Source organism: Cebus imitator, unplaced genomic scaffold (assembly GCF_001604975.1).
Source record: "Cebus imitator isolate Cc_AM_T3 unplaced genomic scaffold, Cebus_imitator-1.0 Scaffold320, whole genome shotgun sequence".
NCBI lineage: Eukaryota > Metazoa > Chordata > Mammalia > Primates > Cebidae > Cebus > Cebus imitator.
Window position 1 is genome coordinate 779,129 of NW_016107635.1, and position 21,429 is coordinate 800,557.

The window sequence follows — 21,429 nt, forward strand, 5'->3', positions numbered from 1 at the left end:
ATAAAATGAAATAAAACAAGGAGGAAGGCAACCAGCTGTTGCAGGGGGGATAAGGCAGATAAAGGAGCGGGGAGAGAAATTAATTGCCAACCAGGAGGAGTTGGACTGTATTTTTCAAAGGTGGGAGAGTGGAGCACACACCTTGAGGAGGAAAGCGAGAAAGAAAAGAAAAAAAAAGCAAGTGGAAGGGGGGGGCTCGCCCAAGAAGGGTGAAGAAGCGAAGAAAGTCGAGGCGCCGAGGCTCCCAAAGCTGGCAGCTCCCGGCGGCGGAGCAGGGGCAAAGGGGGGGCGGGGGGGACCGTCGGACATGCGGCTTTGGAGTTGGGTGCTGCACCTGGGGCTGCTGAGCGCCGCGCTGGGCTGCGGGCTGGCGGAGCGTCCCCGCCGGGTCCGGAGAGACCCGCGGGCCGGCCGACCCCCGCGCCCCGCCGCCGGCCCGGCCACCTGCGCCACCCGAGCGGCCCGCGGCCGCCGCGCCTCGCTGCCGCCGCCGCTGCCGCCGCCGGGCGGTGCCTGGGAAGCCGTGCGCGTCCCCCGGCGGCGGCAGCAGCGGGAGGCGAGGGGCGCCGCCGAGGAGCCGAGCCCGCCGAGCCGGGCGCTCTATTTCAGCGGGCGAGGCGAGCAACTGCGCCTGCGGGCCGACCTAGAGCTGCCCCGGGACGCGTTCACGCTGCAAGTGCGGCTGCGAGCGGAGGGGGGCCAGAGGTCTCCAGCGGTGATCACAGGTAGGCGAGGGCGCCCCGGCGGGCGCTGCACCGTCCCTGCGGCCGCAGAGACGCGCGGGTGTCCAGGCGCGGGTGGCGGGCGGGTCGGGGGCTTGCGGGGTGTCTGTGCCGGAGCCGCCCCGCCAGCGGCGCGGAGACCTCCGGGCGAGCAGAGAGCCTCACTTTGCCCCATCGGCGGAATGGGCGCGCACGGAAGGCGGCGCTGCCCGACCGCGGGGAGGAACCTGCGGAGCTCTCCTGGCGGACCCGCGACCCTCGGTCAGGGAGGGCTGGTTCCCGGAGAGCCTAGGGCATATAACCGGTGCTCCGAACGGCCAGATAGACGCCCTCCGTTTGGGATGAAAGGGAAGATGACCCAGTTGAGATGCGTGTGCAGGGAGACTTGGGGACCGTTGATTTCTTTGACGTTTTAATGGAGTCACTCCCCTTCATTCGGCCCCATTCCCCTGAAAGCCGCCAAGGGCAAGGTTGCTGTGATCGCCAGGACTTAGAAGTCCTCGAAGTGCCCCAAAGTTGCTCCCTCATTGAAGCCTGCCTCTGGGACTCACCCTCACCTCCTCCACGGCATCCCATGTCCCAGCTTTTAAAGCCCGTTGCCTGACACTCCTGGCTGGGACGAGAGCTTCCTGACGCACCCCCAGCCAGCGTTCCCCAGACGCGGCTGCCAAACGGGGCGCTTTTCTCCTGTGAGTCTTTACGAGCCCGTAATGAATTTGAGTTCTCCCTCCTCAGCCTCCCTCTCTCTCTCCCTTTCGCTCTTCCACAGCAAAGCCTATAGTGAAACCGGACACTTTGCGAGGATTGCAAACCTTAGAAATGCTCCAGCATCCGTTTTTCCCCCTCTAAATGAATCTGTGGAAATGCCTTTAATAACACGGGGGAGCGGAGTGGGGGGGGGGTGCGGCGCTGGAGGAGAGGAGGAAAGTTTTGCCTTTTCTGTCTGGGAGATTCCCTTCCTGCACAAACAATCTTGCCATGTCCTGAGACTTCTTAGAGTGAGAGTAGGGGTTCCCCCTTCGCCGCAGCCAGGAAACGTGTGAAGGCGTTTTGCGATCTCTCTCTCTCTCTCTCTCTCTCTCTCTCACACACACACACACACACACACACACTCACACACACACTTTCTTAGAAGGGAAAGCTCTGAACTCTTCGGGCAGTTCTGATTCTTCCTGTCTTTCCATGGCTTGGACATTCGCAAATGTAGCACTGATTATCCGATTGACCTGAAGACCCCTTTAGGAGATCCACCCTGTGCTGCTATCCCCAAGAATACTTGCTCCAAAGCCCCCGCTTTCCCGCTATCAGAGGAGAGAGAAACAGCGATTCCCCCCAACAACCCACAACTGACGTCATCGCATGGTATTTTTCCTCTTTTTTTCCCCGGGAAGAAGGAGGAAACTGAACTCATTCACTTTTAACTCGCAAGCCCTATTTGCCCAGAGGAGGGTCTAATTTGGAGCTGAGGAGACGTTATTCTCAATAATGACGATGGTGATAATTTAGGGGTGTAGTATGTTGTCTTCTCTTTCCAAACATGTGAAAAAGCACAGAGACTGCTGCTTGGAGGTGTTTTTGTTTTTGTTTTTTTTAAATCTGTAGGTCTGGTTTTCCTAGTCTTTACCTGTGATTTGGAAGGCATTCCCCGGAGAGAGGAGATAACAGGGTTATGCAGGTATCATCTGTGAAAGGGTAGTGAATGCATTTTAACAATGTAAGTGTGTCTACATAAATACCTGTATATACATATATATTAAACACCTGGGATTCCATAGGAGACTGCTTTATAAATGTCTATAATTCGGACAAGGACTCTCTTCACACGCTTTCACTCTCTCACACAAAGATTGTTGCAGTAAAATACTTTAATTGGATGGGGGACGTTAGGTTATTATTGCTTGTATAAAATGCCTGGTCCGTTTTATGTGTGGAAATAACATTCCTCTCAAAAAGAAAAGAAAAAAAAAAAAAAAAAAAGCACTGCTGTCGTGTAGCACCAGAAAGCCAGGAGCTTTTCTCCTGAGGATTCTGGTGGATTTCTTTTCCCTCCCCTAGTTGAGTTGGAGCCAGATTTGGCGGTGTGTAAACACCTGGCTCCGAGCCAGAAAAGACTAATTCTGCATATCCTCCACATGGTACAGGCTGTTGGACTAAAAAGAACCTGCTTCTCCTTGAATTAAACAGCAAACAAACAGGTTCTTTGCAGAAGTACTTTCTCAGCTCCCTCCTTCGTGTAAGTTTGGGCTGGGAGAGGCAGGACCGAGGTGGGCAGCAAGGATCCGGTGCTAAGGCTCACCCTCTCGCTGCGACCTCAGGTGCCCAGTTTGCTGCCTGACCCTCTGCTGGCTTTTTGTGGCTGGGCGTTGCCACTTTCCTAGGAATCCCTGGTCACCTATCTTGAGACAGCAGTCATCGCTCAGCAGGGACCGCGCTGCTATTTCAGGCAGAGAGTCGCTGCCTTGCTGTCAGGCCAGGCTGCCTTACATCACTCTTTGCTGCAGGATTCAATTGGGTTTCGTAAAGGTCTAATTTTACGGTGCTGTTAACCGGGTCTGTCGTCTGGCAGAGGCAGGCCTTGCCGCTCCTGGTAGGCGGGCTATGCTCCCAGATCCGCCCGGGATGCTATTTCTGCCCCGGTTCAAACTTCACTGACACCAGTTCAGACAGGCGCTCGGAGAGACGGGGGAAGGAGCGAAGGAGCAGTTTGCTTCTGAAGCTCATAAAACATGCCTTTTATTTTTCTGAAAGGAAAGGAGAAAAAAATATATTAATACATTAAAAAAAAAAAAAGCGTATGCAGGCAAAAACAAAGCCAAAGTTAGAAAGTGCCTATGTATAGGATTCTCTGGAGGGTCCACTGTGGATGGTCTTTAGGATTGAAGAATTCTTGAAGGCTACTGTGAGAAGGGTCCTCTGAGGTTACCGGAGCCAGGTTCCCTTTCGGCTGAATGGGGAGAAAGACACACAGAGAGGGGAGGGGTGTGTGCTGGATGACACAGTTCCCCAGAGGCAGGAACTAGGATTTAATCCCTGACATTTGACTTCCAGGCCTTGCCCCCTGCACTTCCAAGAGAATGTGTCTCATAAACACCATCACCTCTCACCCCACACAGACCCACCCTCCAGACACAATCTTCATTCAGCCTTCATGCATAGCAGTTTGGGCTCCCTTTCAAGTCAGGGGATGGGGGAGTTGTTTCTGGCGCATGCCTTTGCTTTTGTATCACACCACGCAGGAGGAACCAGACCCCTGCTCCTCATCCCCAACTGCCCCCACAACACCCCCCCAGTCTGAAAGAAAAGAAAACAAAAGTCTCAATTTGCTCCATTGAGCAGAGGCCTTGAGCAGCAGTTAATCTTGTTAAAGTTTCTCCTGACCTGTTAGACAAGTGAAATGTGGACCCCACAAGTACTGCCCTGCTCCCACCCCATCACACTCCCTTCCCTTAGTGATCTGGAATTCCTGCTCAGAAGAAGAAAGGGATTTATCTGAATTCTATCCAGCACCTCTTCTTGCCGGCCTTTTTTCTTTTGTTCTAATGGTTGGACTGGATTGAGTGTGCTGGTTACTTCCAAGAATCGTTTTTTCCTTCCCTTCTGCAGCCCCAAGTCCTATTACCCACTGCCCTCAAAAAAGAGTGCCCACATTTTCTCCACTCAGCATTGCTGTAACAGTGAGGGCTGGGTTTTAATGTAAAGCTAGGAGTCCATATATTAACAAGGCTTTCCCCTCCTATCTGTAGTCCTACCTGGGAACTAGAATACTGTAATGGTTAGAACTCAGTTCTAGTAGCCAGGTTACCTAAGTGGAATCTGCCCCTCACTGACTGTATGACCTTGGGCCAGCAAGCTGGTTGACTTCTCTGGACTTCATTCATTCAGCTTCCTCCTATACAAAGTGATGATGGCACAAGTACTTATCTCATAGAGTGGTGTAAATGCTAAGAGAACTTGTATGTGGAAGGCACTTGAAACTGGGCTTGGTATACAGTTAAGTGCTCAGCAGACTTCATTCTTATTAGACATGATTTTCCAAAGATCTCAGTCTTGGGTTCTGGGCTGGGGAACACGTAGAGACAGGAAGAAATTTGACTCTGCCTGGGTGCTTCCTTGATGATGTTGGTCACTTCCCTTGTGCCTGCATGTTTTGCCCTCACAACTACCCTGAGAGGTGTGTATCATCGCCCGTACTTCACAAGAGAGGAAATCTGAGTTTCACGGAGTTGAAATGACTTGATCTAAAGTCCCACAGGTTCTCAGCGGGCAGAGCCTGGATGTGAACCCGTTTGTTTCCTCGGCCAGCAGTCTCCAAAAATGGAGAGAAAAGAAATGGCTCACATGCTCTTTCTTCATCTTTCTGCAGAACATTTCCATTCCTTTCTGCATCTCTGTGTGTTAATCATATACCTACAGATTGAAGAGGGTGAGAAATGGGTATAAATCTCACCTAAAGCCCTGGATGAGACGTGGCAGATCTGCTTTTCTTTTTATATCAAATTATCAGATGGACAGGCTTGGAATTTCTCTCACATGCTGTGTGATTTGAGTCAAGTCACTTCATCCATCTATCCCTTGGTTTACTTATCCATAAAATGGGCATAATTACATCAGGATATTTCAATGAAATCAACATGCAAAAAGTACCCAGCGCAGTGTCAACTCGTATTAGGGACTCAGTCAAAGGTAGCCAGACCTAGGAAGTAGCTGCATCTCCTTTTCCAGTTTGTGGCTTTGGCTTTCAAAAAGTGGGGCCTGTTTGTAGGGTTTCCCCTCTTGAGTTGCTGGGGAGTCTATCTAGAGTAGATAATGTATCTTGGGGAACAATTAGACTCCTTCAAATACCTTTCTTTCACTTTGATCTTCTCCTCTTTGACATGCTGGGATGACCCCTTGGTAATAAGAGCCAAAAGAGGCCCAGAACCACTGGGACTTGTAAAGAGGAAAACAAGTTAGCATTAAGAGAAAGCAGGCACCTCTGAAAAGGAAGCCACACAGATCTACTGTCGGCCTCTTGCTCCTTCCCCCGGTGCTCCCCAAACTCTCACTTTCTTTTGAGCCACCACTCAGTGAACAAATAGAGGTGATAAAGGCTGTGAAACATGGGAAAGCACCTCCCATTATTCCCTGCACAGAAGAGGGCAAAATCGAGTTCCAGAGATATGGAACTCAGGGGCATGGGTTGTGTACGGCCAGCCTGGCCATGAACTCAGTGATCACCTGAATCAAACAGTTCACTGTGCAACAGGAAAGTTGAGGACCAGGGTCACACAAAATTAAACTGTATTCACAGATGGTCCCTCTAAGTAGGGTCTGAGAGATCCTTTGGCTGCACCACGAATAACCAGCTTTTAAAACATCCTTCTTCCCAGGCTGCACCCCAAGGATTTTGATGTCGTGGATCTGGGGTCGGCCTGGGAACTGGTGCTTCCCAAAGCCTTCTCAGGTAATGCTGAAGGACCACTAGTGAAAATAATTACTGATGTAGTGTGACATCTCCTTCTTCTGCAGAGGCCCAAAGGGGAAGTGATGTTCCCTGCTTACTGAGCTGGTTAGTAGCTAAGCCCTTAGGGAGGTTCTGGTGCCCCAACTCTGAAGGACCCCTCTTCCATACTGAATTCCTCTGTTCACTCGAAACCCCTGGTTGCCACAGGTCCTGACATTTCATTTTTCCGGTGCTATTCCATGCCTTTTCCTTCTGGTGACTTCTTTAAATTGTGACCACCTGATGGTCCCCATCTTTACAGGATGCACCTGTTCTCAAATAAATCTCGGAGTTTTGGAGAGAGAAGCCTATTTAAATAGGAAGAAGGTTTATAAGAAAGGGAAGCTCAGCCCCGAGGCATTCACCATTCACTTTGCCCTGTTCCTAGGGTTTGCCCTGTTTGTAGGTTTCTAGTCCTTTAGAAAGGTGTGTGTTCCTATTCTTTAAAAACCCCTCACCTTGAGCTCACTCTAAAACCAGTATTGGCTGCAGGTGTCTCCAATGAGGAAAAGAGAAAATCTCCAGGTACCAGAGGTAGGAGGACTCCCTCTAGGGGCAGCTCGTATCTTATCTACCTATGGCCAAGGGCTTAGGAATCCAGTAGGCATTGATTTCTTTCCTCACCAGCTGCCCCTTCTCTAGAACTTAGCTCCCTTCCCCTCAAGGTTCTCCTAACTTTCTTCTTACTGCACTAAGAGCTCTGCTTCATGCCTTGACGCCGTTAATGGAAATGCTCAACTGTGATTCTGACAGCAGCAGCTGAGCACTGACTTGTAAGCTCCTTGGCTTGTTTGAAGATCCATCAGTGGGAATTAGGAGGTTAGAGTTCAGACCCTGGTTTGGTTTCCTCTAAGCTGTGTGACCTGTGGTCTCTGGCTTAACCACTGGGGCCTCAGGGGAGAGGGTTTGGGGGATGTTTACTCTCGACATTGCCATGTCATGGGTTGTCATGGGGACCAGGTTAGACAATGGCTTAGGAAGCTCTTGGCTGAAGTCAGACCACAGTGCACAGGTTAGCATGGTTAGGAGGAGCTAGAAGGTAAGAGATGTGAGGGATTCGTGCAATCAAGGTCATTCCTGGAAAGGTGCCTTTATTATCATTCACACTGTAGATGATAAACAGTGATGGGAGTTAGAAAACCTTTTCATGCCTGTGACCTCACTGGAGTTCTTTGATGTTGGGACTTCATAAGTCTGTCAAATCCTGCCACTTACTGCTTTATGACTATGACCATTTACTGCTTGTCCCTGGACCTCAGTGTTCTCAGGATGCAAAAGGAGGGTCAGAGGTAAAACAGGGACTTTCAGACTGTGCCCTGAGATTGCAGGGAGCCTCCAGGACAAGGGTGAAGGGAGGACTCTGCCTCTCTCCTTCCCTTCACCTTATTCCACTTGGATTGTGTGATTCTACAAGATTATGTTTGAAGGAATATGTTCCTCCATTACAAGGAGTTTAAATGGACATGGACCGACATTAAGAAGTTATTGTTAATCTTGTTAGGTGTGATATGATATTGTTCTTATGGGTTTTTTTAAGATCCTAATTTGTTAGCAATGCATACTGAAGTACTCATGGGTAAAATTATGTTATGTCTATTATGTATGTTTGTTTGTTTAAAAAGCTCCAGAAAAACAAACAATAAAAGGTTTTTCAGGGGGTAGTGGTAGGCGAGAGCTTAGCAAACTGTTAACGGTTGTCGAAACCAAGTGATTAAACCTTTGAACTTTAATACATTTTTGTTCGTGCTTTGGTGTGTGATTGAAGATTTCCATAATAAAAAGTTAAAAATATTCAAAGTGTTTGAGAGCCACGGGAGGAAGTGAAGTCTCGGTTCCCTGATTGTTCTGTGACCTGAAAGGTTTGCAAATACAGAGGCCACTGCTTGGAGAAGGCTAGGGAGGCTCCCAAGGTCGCACAAAGATTACCCGAAGATCCTGACGCAGCCCAGGCTTCAGACCTGAGGAGCTGTCCATCCGCTCCTCTCTGTACACTTACAAACTCAAGTGAAAATGATTGTCCAGGGAGAACTGAAGGGGAATCAAAGTGCAGAGGGGAGCCTTAGGAGGAGCATGTAGAAGGGGCAAGTGGAGACTTGCTTTGCAATAAGAAGCTTTTGAGGGAGAACATTATTTGCTCTATGGGACTGCCCTACCTATTGCAAAATGTTCAGCATCTTTGGCCCTGTTCATGAGAATTTCATGGGATCTGCTAGTGATCGTGACAGTCTGAAAAGTATTGTGGCAATATACACACGCATATTCATATACTCACATGTACACATATCCTTCGTTCTCATTTTTCTGGTTCTTTATTTCTCTCCATCTCTAACTGCCTGGAGAGCAACTCTACAGCCACCTAGAGTCCTGGGGCTGTGATCTGCAGGAGCATATGTTTACTCAGGAAGTATTTTGCAGTGGTTGATCACAGGACTCAGGAAGGAAACTGCCTTGGCAAACCCTGACTGTTGCACCTGCTAGTTGCGTGACCTTGGGCAAGTTACTTAGTATCTCCAAGCTTCACTTTTCCCAGCTGTGAAGTGCAGATAATACTAGCTATTACTTCATAGGGTTGTTTTGAAGATTAACTGGGCCTCCATGTGGACAATGCTTAGTGATGGAATCTAGACCATGGGGTAACCCAGCAAACGTTAACTCATATCAGTATTACGTGTGCCAGCCATTGCCATGCATTATTTCTAATACTCTCAATAACTCTAGGAGTTAGACATACTTATCTCTTTTGGCAAAGCCAGGAATTGCCTTTCCTCCCTTACAACTCAGGAAAGAGTTATTGCTATCATCTTAATGTAAAAAAATAAAAATAAAAATTTAGCTTCTAGGATGAGCCACCCTCAGCCTGCAGGAGCCCACAGCGCCTGCCTAAAAAATAAAAATTTAAAAAACTAAAAAGCAAACACGATAAACACTTTATTGGGCCATTTTGAAAAAAAAAATCCTTGCTCATTGTAAAAAAATCTCAGACATGCAGATAAAGAACAAGAGACCAGGTAAAATTTGTCTATTTCCTGCCCAAGCATGCAACAAGTATTTTTTGAATTTCTGCTATATGCTGGGTATTTTTTGTCCTTGGGGACAGAACAGTCAACAAAAGAGGGAAACATCTCTGCCCTCAGGGAGTTTATATTCTGTGCAGTTGGTGTTGGGGAGAAGATGGAGACAGACTATCAATGAATAAGCATATATATCTCATAACGTCAGATGAATGTTTATAAAGAAAAAGTTAAGAAGGAAGTCTAGGAATGCTGTGTGGGAGGGATGCAGGAGGAGCGAGATTTGGAAAGAGTGGTCAAGGGAAGCCGTCATGAGAGTAGCATTGGAGAAGAGACCTAGGAGCAGGCCTGAGACTCTCTGGAGAAGTCCACGGTGTATCACAAAAGGAGAAGCAGTGCACCTTGAGCTAGGAGATGTCCGTTCTAGACAGACACAGTCACTAGCTTGCTGTGTGACTTTAGACAAGTCACTTTCCTTCTCAGAACTGATTTTCACAGCTGAATTCTAATTGCCTAGAGAGCAACTCAGTGTAGGGTTTATGTGCACTGAAGACCCTTCTACAGACACTTCCTAGGATTCTGTAATCCTCATCAAGGCTGACCTCAGACAAGACTGTGAAATTAGCAATAGTTCCAGTTTTCTTCCTTTTCTGGTGTATTTTCCTCCACTAGGTGGTGCCTGTGCCTGTCACCCTCAGGGGCCAAGTGCGGACACATTTTTGGCTTCCACACCTCAGCAACACTGGGGGGAAAAAGAACTGGTATGCCTTCTTGCTAAGTACCATTGATGGATAACAACTTGGAAAGTTACTGCTCCATTGGTGGATACTCTTCCATGACTGCCCAGAAAGCTTTGTATCACAAAGCAAAGCACCAGTGGTAGAATTTCTAAGACTGACTGAAGACATTATTTGGGGAATATTGGTACTTCCTGATAGCTGGAAGCCATCCTATTAATAATATAACAAATTACAGCCCCCACAAATATCCAGAAAACTCACTGAGTGATTCCCAATCATCACTTCCCGGCTAAATGCTAGCGCATTCATATTTTGTAATTTCTTACAATATAAAGGCCATTCCAGACGAATTCTTGGACTTTGGAATAGACCACTGGCCTTTTAGTATTGCTTATCATTTTAGTCAGATAAGTCAGTGAGTTGAAATACCAACACTCTGGAGTCTGTTGTCATTTTCCAGACTATTTTCCTTCAAAAGGTTCCCGGAACTGTCATCTCTGAAGTACAGACCTCCTGCTGATCCTCTCAACTCCCTTCTTCTTCTCTCTCTTCCTACTCCTCATACCCACCTTATTTGCTTTGACCACTTGGATTTTCCTCCAAACCAGATAAAGAAAATGTGTTTGTTGTCCTGTGTCGTTTGCCACAAACTCAGAGTCCACAGAACCTGGAAGAAGAGGTTTCCCTCTTCTATATTAGATTGCAGAGAACCCTGGTAATCTCAGATTCCAACCCACTTGGAGGAAACTAAGATGTAAAAGCTGGGCAATCACAACTTGGGATATTGAAGGATGTGAGTAGGGGCAGCGTGCCAATAGATGCAAAGCCCTAGTATAGCCTCGTGCGTCTAGGAAGCTGGTGGTCCAAACTGTACCTGTTAGCCTTGTAGTGTCATTCCTACGTCTGTCCCACATCCATTCCTGTTGCTCAATGAACATAAAAGGTGGCTCAGCAGAATATGGCCAAATGCGTTTGTGTGGAGGGGGTTATTTTCCCCAGTGTGACTGGAGATCTTTCAGCTCAGAGGCTGATGAAAGAAGAGAGAAGGCTGTGTTAACAGGCCAGTCCTAAGATGCAAGCCACCCAGGCAGAAAACATATAACATTGATCAATGTGACACTCAGTTTTGTGAAGTAAAGTTCATGTAAGTCCAAAGAACCAAGGTGTGTGAAAGTCCAAAGGACTCATCCAAGCCGTTTATGTCATAGATGAGGAACCGAGGGTTGATGAGGAAATTGGCTTGTCCAAGTCAGTGACCAAGCTGGGTAAGGCTGAGTACCACTGACTGACAACAGTTTGGAAAGTTACTGCTCCGTTGGTGGATACCTTTTTATGACTGCCCAGAAAGCTTTGTGTCACAAAGCAAACAACTTAAAATGTTACTCTTACATTGGTAGATCCTCCACTGGTAGACACTTTAGTCTTAAGCCAGGTCTGGGTCCACTAGTCTCCTGACTTTACAGCCTTTCCCATAGATTAATTACCCATCTGTCTACTAATGGCCATTATTTGTCTTCAGACTCCACTGGGCTCCAGACTCACAGACCTACCTGTCTACTGGAAATATTAGCATGTACTACAAACTCAACACTTCCGAAACAATCATCTTTTCTCCAAAATTCCTTGAATCCTCATCTTGGTAGGTGTCACTCACTGTAGATTCCATCATCTACCATATTCAATCCATTAGTCATCAATTCCTGACTACCCTGCTTTTTTTTTTTTTTTTTTTTTTTTTACGAGGTCTCAATCTTTCGCCAGGCACCAGGCTGGAGTGCAGTGGCACGATCTCGGCTCACTGCAACCTCCGTCTCCTGGGCTCAAGCAATTCTCCTGCCTCAGCCTCCTGAGTAGCTCGGACTATAGGCACACACCACCATGCCCAGCTAATTTTTGTATTTTTAGTAGAGACTAGGTTTCACCATGTTGGCCAGGATGGTCTTGATCTCTTGACCTCGTGATCTGCCCTCTTCGGCCTCCCAAAGTGCTGGGATTACAGGCGTGAGTCAGCGCCCAGCCCCCTGCTTTCTTATAATGTTTATAGCCAACCTCTCTTTGGTGTATCTTAAATCCTCTTTATTTCTTGCTGTGACTATTTCCCTAGTATGGTAATGCCCACTTCTCTGAAATCCAATCCCTGCACCCGCTTCAACCTGCTTATCAACATCCAACAGTCAGATCTTTCTAGAATGCAAATCTAGCTCTGTTACCTCTAGCTAAAGGCTCTTCAATAGAATCTGAATTATTTGAAGCCCCCCAAATGTACCTGGCTTTTAAAATATCACTTTTTTTACTTGACTTGTCTTCTGTTTCCCATGCATCATTTTGCAGAATGCTTATTCCTTTACAGGATTTTGCTTAAGGTCTCTCTCTTCCGAGAAGCCCTCCATAACTTCTCCCAAAGTGTAACTTGCTCCCTACCTCATTCATCTGTTCCCACTATGCCTTCTGCACACTTTTATCAACTGTGCACGTATTCGGGATCTTATCCATCTCAAGTTCTCCATTGCCTAGCTCAGTATCTGACATATAAAGGGGCTATACTTTTTTTTTGTTTAACAGATGGATGACTGGATAAGAGAACCAGTTGAATATCTAATGATTCTGGGAGAAAGAGCTCAGGAACCTTAGGCATGTTGCATTACGTAACCAAAGCACATGACCCAGCATGTGCGTCACCATCAGAAACATTACACAGTGGTTAATTCCATTTACCCCTGAGCAAAGAAGTCAGAAGGGAAAAGAAATCTGGCCTTCCAAAACAGAAGGGGGAGGGGAACACTGTATTTAAGGGCTTCTCAGCTCACATCATGGCCTTTCTAATCCAAGCCACATTTTGGCCTTTGTCCTCGCCTCTCAGCCCTGCGCCTGTTTGCAAAGCGTTTGTTTTGTGTGTGCATGGCAGCACATAATCTTAAGCTTTGCTTGCCTCTCAAATTTCCCCGCCTCACCCTTATCAGTATCTTTCTCCTCAAGTGTCCTGGTAGTCATATATCTGTCGCTTGAGTTTTCACCCATTTCCCTCCTTTCTGATAGGAGGGCTTTCTATTTGCTTTCCTTGATTTTCCTAGATCTTGTGAGACCTTGTGATGACCTTAGGATCTGGAATTTTCTGTCCACTGTTTGTAAAGCCCTAGGAGAGAAGACACATTCTCAGCAGTAATAACTGTAATGAAAGCAGCTAGCTTATAATAAGCACTTCCGATATGCTGGCACTATGCTGAATGCTACACTTTGAACCCTCTGAAACTGGGTTACAGAGTTGCATGACTCCCTGAAGTACCCAAGGCTAATGGGTGGTGAAACTAGAATTCTAATCGACACCACTTTAATTTTATCTCTCTTCATCCTCAAGGCCTGACACATTGCTTGGAACATCGCAATTACTCAGTAAATGTTCCATGAGAGAATGAATATATGAATGACTGAATGAATGAATGATGGTGCCCCCCAGTGGCTAATGCACACATTTGAAGAATGTAGAATGAAAAAGGAAGGAAGGAAGAGAGGGAGGGACAGAGAAAGAAATAGAGGAAAAATCTGAATGAACATTATACGATTTCAAAGAGGTTGGCTAAGGAATTTTAGATATGCAAAGTACATTTTATTTGCAGGTGATTTTCAAACAGAAAGACAATTTACATCCATTAGAGCATTTCCCACCTTTAGCTAGTCCTTTGGGAGATAAAAAGTTGTCCCTCAGTATCCATGGAGGATTGATTCCAGAACCAACTTCCCCCACCAATGCCAAAATCTGAGGATGCTCAAGTCCCTGACATAAAATGGCATAATATTTGTGAATAACCCACACACATCCTCCCACGTAATTTGAATCATCTCCTGATTACTTATAATACCTAATGCAATATAAATGCTATATAAATAGTTGCTATATAGTATTGTTTTATCTGTATTATTTTTATTAATTATGATATTTTAATTTATTGTGAAATATTTTCAATCTGAAGTTGGTTGAATCCACAGATGCAGAGGCTACAGATAAGGAGGACCAAGTGTACACTTATTTCAAAGATGCTCTATTTGCCAAAAATGTTTTTGGATTCCTCTTTTGAGAATCAGTGCCTGGGACATGTTTCACCAAGTATACTCAATGGAGCTTCCTTGTCATCGTCTCATGAGGGCCCCGATGCTTTCTCAGGCAAATTGGGGAATTATGTGGGTGACCATGCTGAATGAATATGGGGTTTTGAATAGAAGAATGACAAGGCTGATTTTGAGGTGACTATTATCAGAGCTAATTAAGCCTTGATAGAGCCAGTATTAAGCTCTCAGGATGACTCCTTTGCAGAACAGCCCCGAAGATGCTGATTAAATCTGCTGAAAACAAATACAATATCTTGACCTTCCCTCTCCCAAATTCTAAAGCTGGAGTCACAGAAACTGCTTTATCAAATCTGTTCAGTTTACAGATCGAGAAACAGAGATCCACAGACATTTACTTATTAAATTAAGCTGAGCTAAGTGAGTAAGGTTAAATAGCAAATTAGCAGCAAAATTGAAACTAGAATTTAAGTCTGTTGACTTTCACATCAATGCTCTTTCCACTGGCTCACTTTATTTTCCTTTACAGTGTGGGGTGATAGTTATAACCACAGGTTCATATTAGTAAGACCTTAGGAAACATTGTACAGCTGTTTAATAACTTTTTAAAAGGACTTCTTATGTGCTGCTGTCCTAGACATTCTTTAAGGTTCAATGAGGAATAAAAGTTTATTAGTAAAGGTAAATGTTATTTTGTTTCTTCCTTCTCTCTAACCATTCATCCATTCGTTTAATATATAGTTATTAAGCAGTTTTTATGTATTATACATTGAGTTAGGAGATGAGAATTAATAATAAGAACAAGGCACACAGTTCCATGCCTTGAGGAACTCCCAGTCATAGTGGTGGAAGCAGACTGGTAAACAGATCCATGACATCATAGCAACTGCTATAACTAAGCAATTAATAGAGTCCTGGGGAAGCACAGAGCAGAAACACTGTGTTATGAAACACCCATGTTTATCATGGAGGCTAAGTAGTGCTCTGAAATTTCAAAGGCATAAGTGATCTTTTCCACCTGGAAGGATTGGTGACTTGTTCATGAAGGGAACAGTTCATGTGTATGTATGTAGAGTGTGTGCTCTGCCTTGTGTGGGGGTATAGTCATATATGTAATTTTAAACATATAGCCACAAATCAGATGACAGCAATCAACATCTGATTTCATGTCTCAGCTATAGATACTTAACCAGAGCATCTTTTAGGAGTCTGGTGTTAGGAAATTATTGGACAATTCCATATTCATCACCATCTGAATTAAGCCAATACAACTCCTTATCTTCCCCACCATAGCATTTACCACACTCGATTGTGATTTCCCTGGTATCTGTCTGTTTCTCCCCAATTGTCTCCAAGCTCCTTGGAGCAGAGACCATTTTAGTCTTTATCTCTGCATTATTCCTGTTATTTCTCATAATACCGATCATGTTGTTAAGTGCTGGACAAACATTGTTAAATGAGTGAACAGATTAGAAATACCTCCAAATGAAGAATAAGATAAGGTGATTGAAAGTTGCTGCTGTGAAGAAAAGGTGCTTTGAGAATTAGTAGCATGAGCCTTAGAAAGACCTAACAGTGAAGACAGACACATCGTGAGTGGCACTGACTGGGAGATATCACCCTGGTCTCTCTGAGATGACCAGTTACCTATTGAAACATGTATTCTTATCATCTTTGCTATCTCTCTGCCTCTGTTTCTTTCCAGTGAACCAGTATGCCATCTATATTAGCTTTAAGTCCTTTCCCTGTGGCTCTCTCTCAGCCTCTCCAACCCATTGTTAGAGACAGCTGCTAAGAGCTAGATGGAATCGTAAAGGATGTGCCCATGTTCCCCCTGCAATCTTCACCAGTACCCTAGACCATAAGAGGAGGAGGATGGCACACTAGACATTTTTTTTAATCTAATGTGCCAGGAAGTTATCAGGGGGCTTCAAACAGTGGAGTTACTGGATCTGGTTTATGTTTTCCAAAGATCACTCTGACCACTATGTGAAGAATGGATTACGTGAGGCCAAGAGTGGAGTCTCAGTTTCAGCAGCATCATGGTGTGGATCGATTGCTGATGTTATGACTTAGTATTTTGGTTAATATAATTATCATTTATTTCTTTACTAATACCAAGACCAAGTGCAACACCAGAATAGCACTCCTAATGTTGATCAGCAGAGAATAGGGGAGTTTTGCACTTGGGTTCAGAAGAACTTGATTTGTAAACCCCAAGACATTTTCTGTAAATATGTGAGGTTGTGCACATTTTTCTGGAGTCAAAGTTCTTTTTAGTTTCTTAAAGGGATCTGTGTCCCCCAAATGGTGACTTACATGCTGAAAAACAGGGAGCACACCAGGTCATTTCCTGAAGCTTGTCCCAGCTCCAAAATATGAACACCGTAGGGGATCTGTGAAAATGAGGATGTTGATGTTGAGTTGTCATATCAGACTGAGCAATTGCGCTTTCCTTCATCTGTACCCTTGTTGGAGTAAATAGAATTTGGTCCTTTTTTCTCTGAGGAGGCATTAGTTTATTTCTTAGAAATATAATCTACAACTTTGTTTATTCAAACTCTGCTTTCTGAGTTTCTCTGAGTTTTTAAATAGGCAAGTTCATTTCAAATATGGCCTGAAGTGGTCCTGTGCATAAGTATTCACTATGGACTTTGATCATGAATCCGCAAATCCAGCCACCTATCCACCCTTTCGTCAATCTACTCTTCCATCCATTACCCATCTATCAACTCTCTCCCTCTCCCCTTCTTCTTTCCTCCCTCCCCCTTCCCTCCCCCCTCCCCCTTCCCTCCTTTCCTCCCTCCCTCCCTCCCTGCCTTCTTTTTTTCCATTCACCTTTCCATTATTCCACCCCCTCAATCATTTCTGATTCATCCATCCATCTATTCATCCATCCATTCATCTGTCCATCCATCCTTCCATTCTTTTATGCATGTAATTTTCCATTTACCAGTCTTTGTGCTAGGACTGGAGAAAGAGTTAGGAGGCTCCAATTCTTGTTTTTATGCTGCTGTGAGTTCTTAAAAAAAAAAAAATCCCCTGAGACGTCTTCACTGAACCTTGTGCTTCCGTAGAGTACAGTGTGAAAACCACTCGTTGAAAACTACTTTGAAAAAGTTAAAGTATTCTGCCTGCATAGTTCTATCATCATAAATATTCCTGGTAGTGCCCTGAGTCTGAAACTATACTACTAGAGACTCCTTTATCAACAGTAATATTTTAAACAGTTTCTACCCTTAGGTTAGCAGGTTCTGGAAAACCAATAGAAAGTCTGAAATGGAGGCCTCTCTTTGGGAAAGGGCAGGCTTAGGTGAGACCAGAGGAGGGAGCTGCCAGTCACTTAGCTCCTGGGACTCTTTTCCCACAACCTCCCAAAGCCCTCTTTTAGTGATGATGAGCCTTCACGTTTTATGTATGCCTCTGGATGTATGATGTAGCAGAACGCTGTTGTGGCATGGGGTTGTTTCAGTTTCTGAAGCATTTCGACATGTACCTATCATATTCCCACTCGCCTTGTAAGACAAGCATTTTCATTTAATACAGTGAAGTCTTTGTATTCTCAACAAACACATGGTCTAAGGCTCTAGGACACAACCTGCCTTTTTCTCCAACCCCCACTCTCACCCCTCCCCCTGACTCTGTCCACCCTTACAAAGCCCAGTGTTAGCAGAAATATCTGTTTACAAACAAGGGTTCCAAAAGAACGGTATCAGTAGCTCAAACAAACCTCTGAAACATGCCCCTGCATCTATACTTGGAACCCCTGTGAACAGTGTGTATCACAGGCAGAAGCTTTCACGGAGGGCTTCCTGCCTTTCCATCTTTCCGACTGTCCTCATGTCTGACTTTCTTTATCTCCTTCCCCTTATTCATTAAAACCATGGGGTGCCTGAACTGGAGAGGCAGTCAGATGCTGGTCTGGGCATTGTGGATATCTAGGAGACAAAGCCCAGACAGGGAGTTGCTTGCAGACAGCAAGACAAAACCCAAACACATCCGCCTGCAGTGTCATCTGAAGCAGAAGCTGATTGAAGGATTATTAATTGGGTGGCTATAATAGTCACATGATAATCATGCAGCTCTAAGCCCTTTTCTCAGGTTGTCAGCCACTGAGGAGCCTGTATTGCTGCTCTCTTGAACTTGTGTCTACTGTAGCTCCCTATGACCTGTACATAACAGCTAATATATTTAATGCAGAATATGTGTCAGGCACGGTTCTAAAAATTGTGCATACATTAACTCTTTAATCCTCACCATGACCCTCTAAAGTAGGCACTGTGATGACCGCAGTTTTTCAGATAAGAGATGAGGAATGTTAAGTGAATTTTCCAAGGTCCATACAAGTCAGTGGTAGGAGCATTCTTCAGAGTGCATATTCTAACCCCTCCACCATAAACCTCTCTAGATTGGGTCTGGATTCTGTAGCCTCACATTCACCTTCCTCCCTTAACATTGTTTCCTACCACAACTTTTCCTCGTTCTTTCCACCAGGGATTCTCATCTTCAGCACTGCATGATTCCTTGTAGTGGAGTTTGGCAGCATCCCTGGCCTCTATGTACTAGATGCAGTAGCTGCACCCTTCTCCCCAGTTGTGATGATCAAAATTGTTTGTGGACATTGCCAAATTTTCCCTGTGGGCAAAATCTACTGGCTGAGAGCCACTGACGTACATGGATTCTTCTGATTAAACTGAATTACCTGATGCTCCTAAAATACATATTTCTTTCTTTATGCTTTTTCACATTTGTTTTACCTCTTGACCTTACAGTGTTCTTGGCCTCCTCCTCATCAATCTTTTTTTTCATCGTCTTTCAGTTCCTCAGCATCTTTTACAGCCAAAGAGGAAATACTAACCTGTCTGGGTTACTGATCTGCTTGTTTTTATGGCTTTCGTATTTTAAAAATGCTCACCACTTCTAAAGTGACCCCTCTGGAGTCTTGAGTTTAAAACTTATTTTGTACCATGAATTCCACAATATTTTACAGAGTCTACCATGTATCAGGTCTCAAGGTAATCACTGAGGATATGAAGACAAAGGAGGTAAAATATCTTTCAAGGAGTTTATGAGATTGACTCTCAGGGAAATAAAGGGATCTGAAGACCAGCTCTCCATCCTCCTTCAGTTGAATACATGTGGAAACCAAGGGGCAGAAGGTAGATGATACTTGCTCAAGGTCAGCTAGAGACAAGGATCAAGGCTGAGCTAATCATCCTCTACCTAGTGGAACAAAATTAAAATTCCGAAGTCCCAAAGACCATCTAAATACTATTTATTTATTTAGAGCTTAAAGGGTTTTTGCATTGAGTTATTTATAATTTATGATTTTCTAACAGATGTCAAAACAATAGAAGTGTAGTAGTGTATCGACCTCTGTCTTTGAAATTGTGTTCACATTCCACCCTCTTCATTAATAAGTCTTAAAGCTGAACAACTCCAGGTGGCTGCATGAGCACTGGATAGGAGTCCTGAGACTTTAGTTCTGGCTCTGTTAGCTCTGTGACTATCAAAAGGAACGCCATAATCCCCAGCTAATGATCCCCACCCACTCCCACGGACTGCCTCAAAAAACACCAAAGATTCATTCTTTTCTATGGAAGAAACTTTAGATCTGTTGGCATGTCATTCACAACCCTTTGTGATCTAGCCTCAGACAGCCATTGCCACTTCACTTCCCTCTGTGACTCTGTGCACCCTCAATCCCATCAAAAGCGGATGTCTTTCTCATCTCGAGAGTTACCTTTAGGTGGACTTCACAGCTCTTGCCATTGCTCATGCTTCACCTTGTGCTAGAAAGTCTTTGCCCAGCTTCTCCTTCCCCAAATCCTGTACCTCATGCAAGGCTCAGCTCTTTTGAGACTCATCCAGGAAAACTTCCCTGCATCTTCTTTTCAGAATCAAGCGTCCCTTCTGCTGAGCTCTGTTTGCTTGTACCAGTACTACAGAACTCGCTTTATTAGTCTTTATGTATCATTAAAAGCAGCCTCTTGTCCTGGAGTAGTCAGCTTTCTCCTGGCTAAGCAGAAAAAATAGAAGTTAAATGTGAATTCTGGAGTCTGATTGCCTGGGGTTAAACTCCATCTTTGTCACTTGCCAACAGGTTATTTAGGCTTAGGTGAGTTATTTGGTCTCTCCGAGCCTCAGTTTTCTCATCTGTTAAATGGTGACAATAATAATATGTCCCTGCTTGCACTATTGTGAGAGTTACCTAAGTTATCTATGCAAAGAAGTTCACACAATACCTGGCACGCAGTCATCACTTGGTAAGCATCAGCTGTCATTGCTCTCCCTGCCTAGAAGGGTAATTCTGGAGGACACCAGCCATGCAAAGTGGCGATCTACCTGTCTGGCCTTGTCCCTTTCTTATCTCCCTTTGCCATCTCTCTCTGGAAAGGCTCATCCTAGGCTGTGTGGGCCAAGATGAGGTGATGGCAGGCTCATCCGAGAGAGGAGCTTTGTCTTCAGAGCTCAGCCCACACCGTCTGGGCTGTGTTTGTATATAACTTGCTGTAGGCCTGCATTAGGTATGCAATTTACGTCATTTGACTTGCCCATGTGGGAATCTTTTTCTCTTGGCTCCTTAGATTGGCTACAGGTGCTCAGTGCCTCCTCCTCCCAGTGCTCTTCCACAGATGAGGAACCAAGGTCCAAAGATGAAAACAAGGCTGACGACTCATCCCTTAGACACAGTCGGCACAGCGCCTGAGGTCTACAGTATTTTTGTTAAGCTACAAATGTGGTTTAATTTCTTTTAGAATGAGAAGAAAAAAAATATAATAATAATACATCTATAATAAGGAATCCAGCCTCTCAATTACATTTATGTTCATAACAATGCAATCATGAAACATATATATATATATATATATATATATATATATTATTTATTTATTTATTTATTTATGGAAGAAGGAGCCCATGAAAGTCATGAAGTGACCATGGGTGAAAAGAAATTTGCCCAGGATGAATAGTGGCAAATTAAAGCGCAAGTTTGTGTCTTACTACACTCCACATAGAAATGTTTTTCTCTGCATTTTTAAGAAGACGGCTAGAATTTATTTTACCACAGTCACCTTCTTTCACAAATGAGAAAATGGACACCTGAGAGAGAGAGTGTGACTTGCCTAAAGTCACATAGCTTACTCTCGCCAACACACAGCTAAGTTTGTTTTCCTAACTCCCTGCTACTTCTTTCACTATTTATACATCCAAGCCTAATGACCACGGATGCCAACCTTCCATTATATAGATGGAAAAATCAAAGGCCAGGAAGTTGAAGGGGCTTATATGATATAACAAGGACTCCCCTTCCTGCCTCTAAATCAGGGCTCCCTCCAGTACTAAGAGGAGTGTTTGAACACTAGATACACAATTTTACTTAGACAGTAGGAATCAGTTCAAGAGATCTA

General features: G+C 44.8%; 1 protein-coding gene across 1 annotated transcript in view; it reads left to right on the forward strand.

Moving 5' to 3' along the window:
- The first annotated feature begins 303 nt into the window (after positions 1 to 303).
- Positions 304 to 21,429, forward strand: part of PAPPA (pappalysin 1) — a 255,350-nt gene continuing 234,224 nt past the window's right edge. Inside the window, exon 1 of the mRNA XM_017504315.2 lies at positions 304 to 725. Coding sequence (XP_017359804.1) covers positions 308 to 725 — 418 coding nt within the window. The 5' untranslated portion in view covers positions 304 to 307. The remainder of the gene's footprint in view (positions 726 to 21,429) is intronic.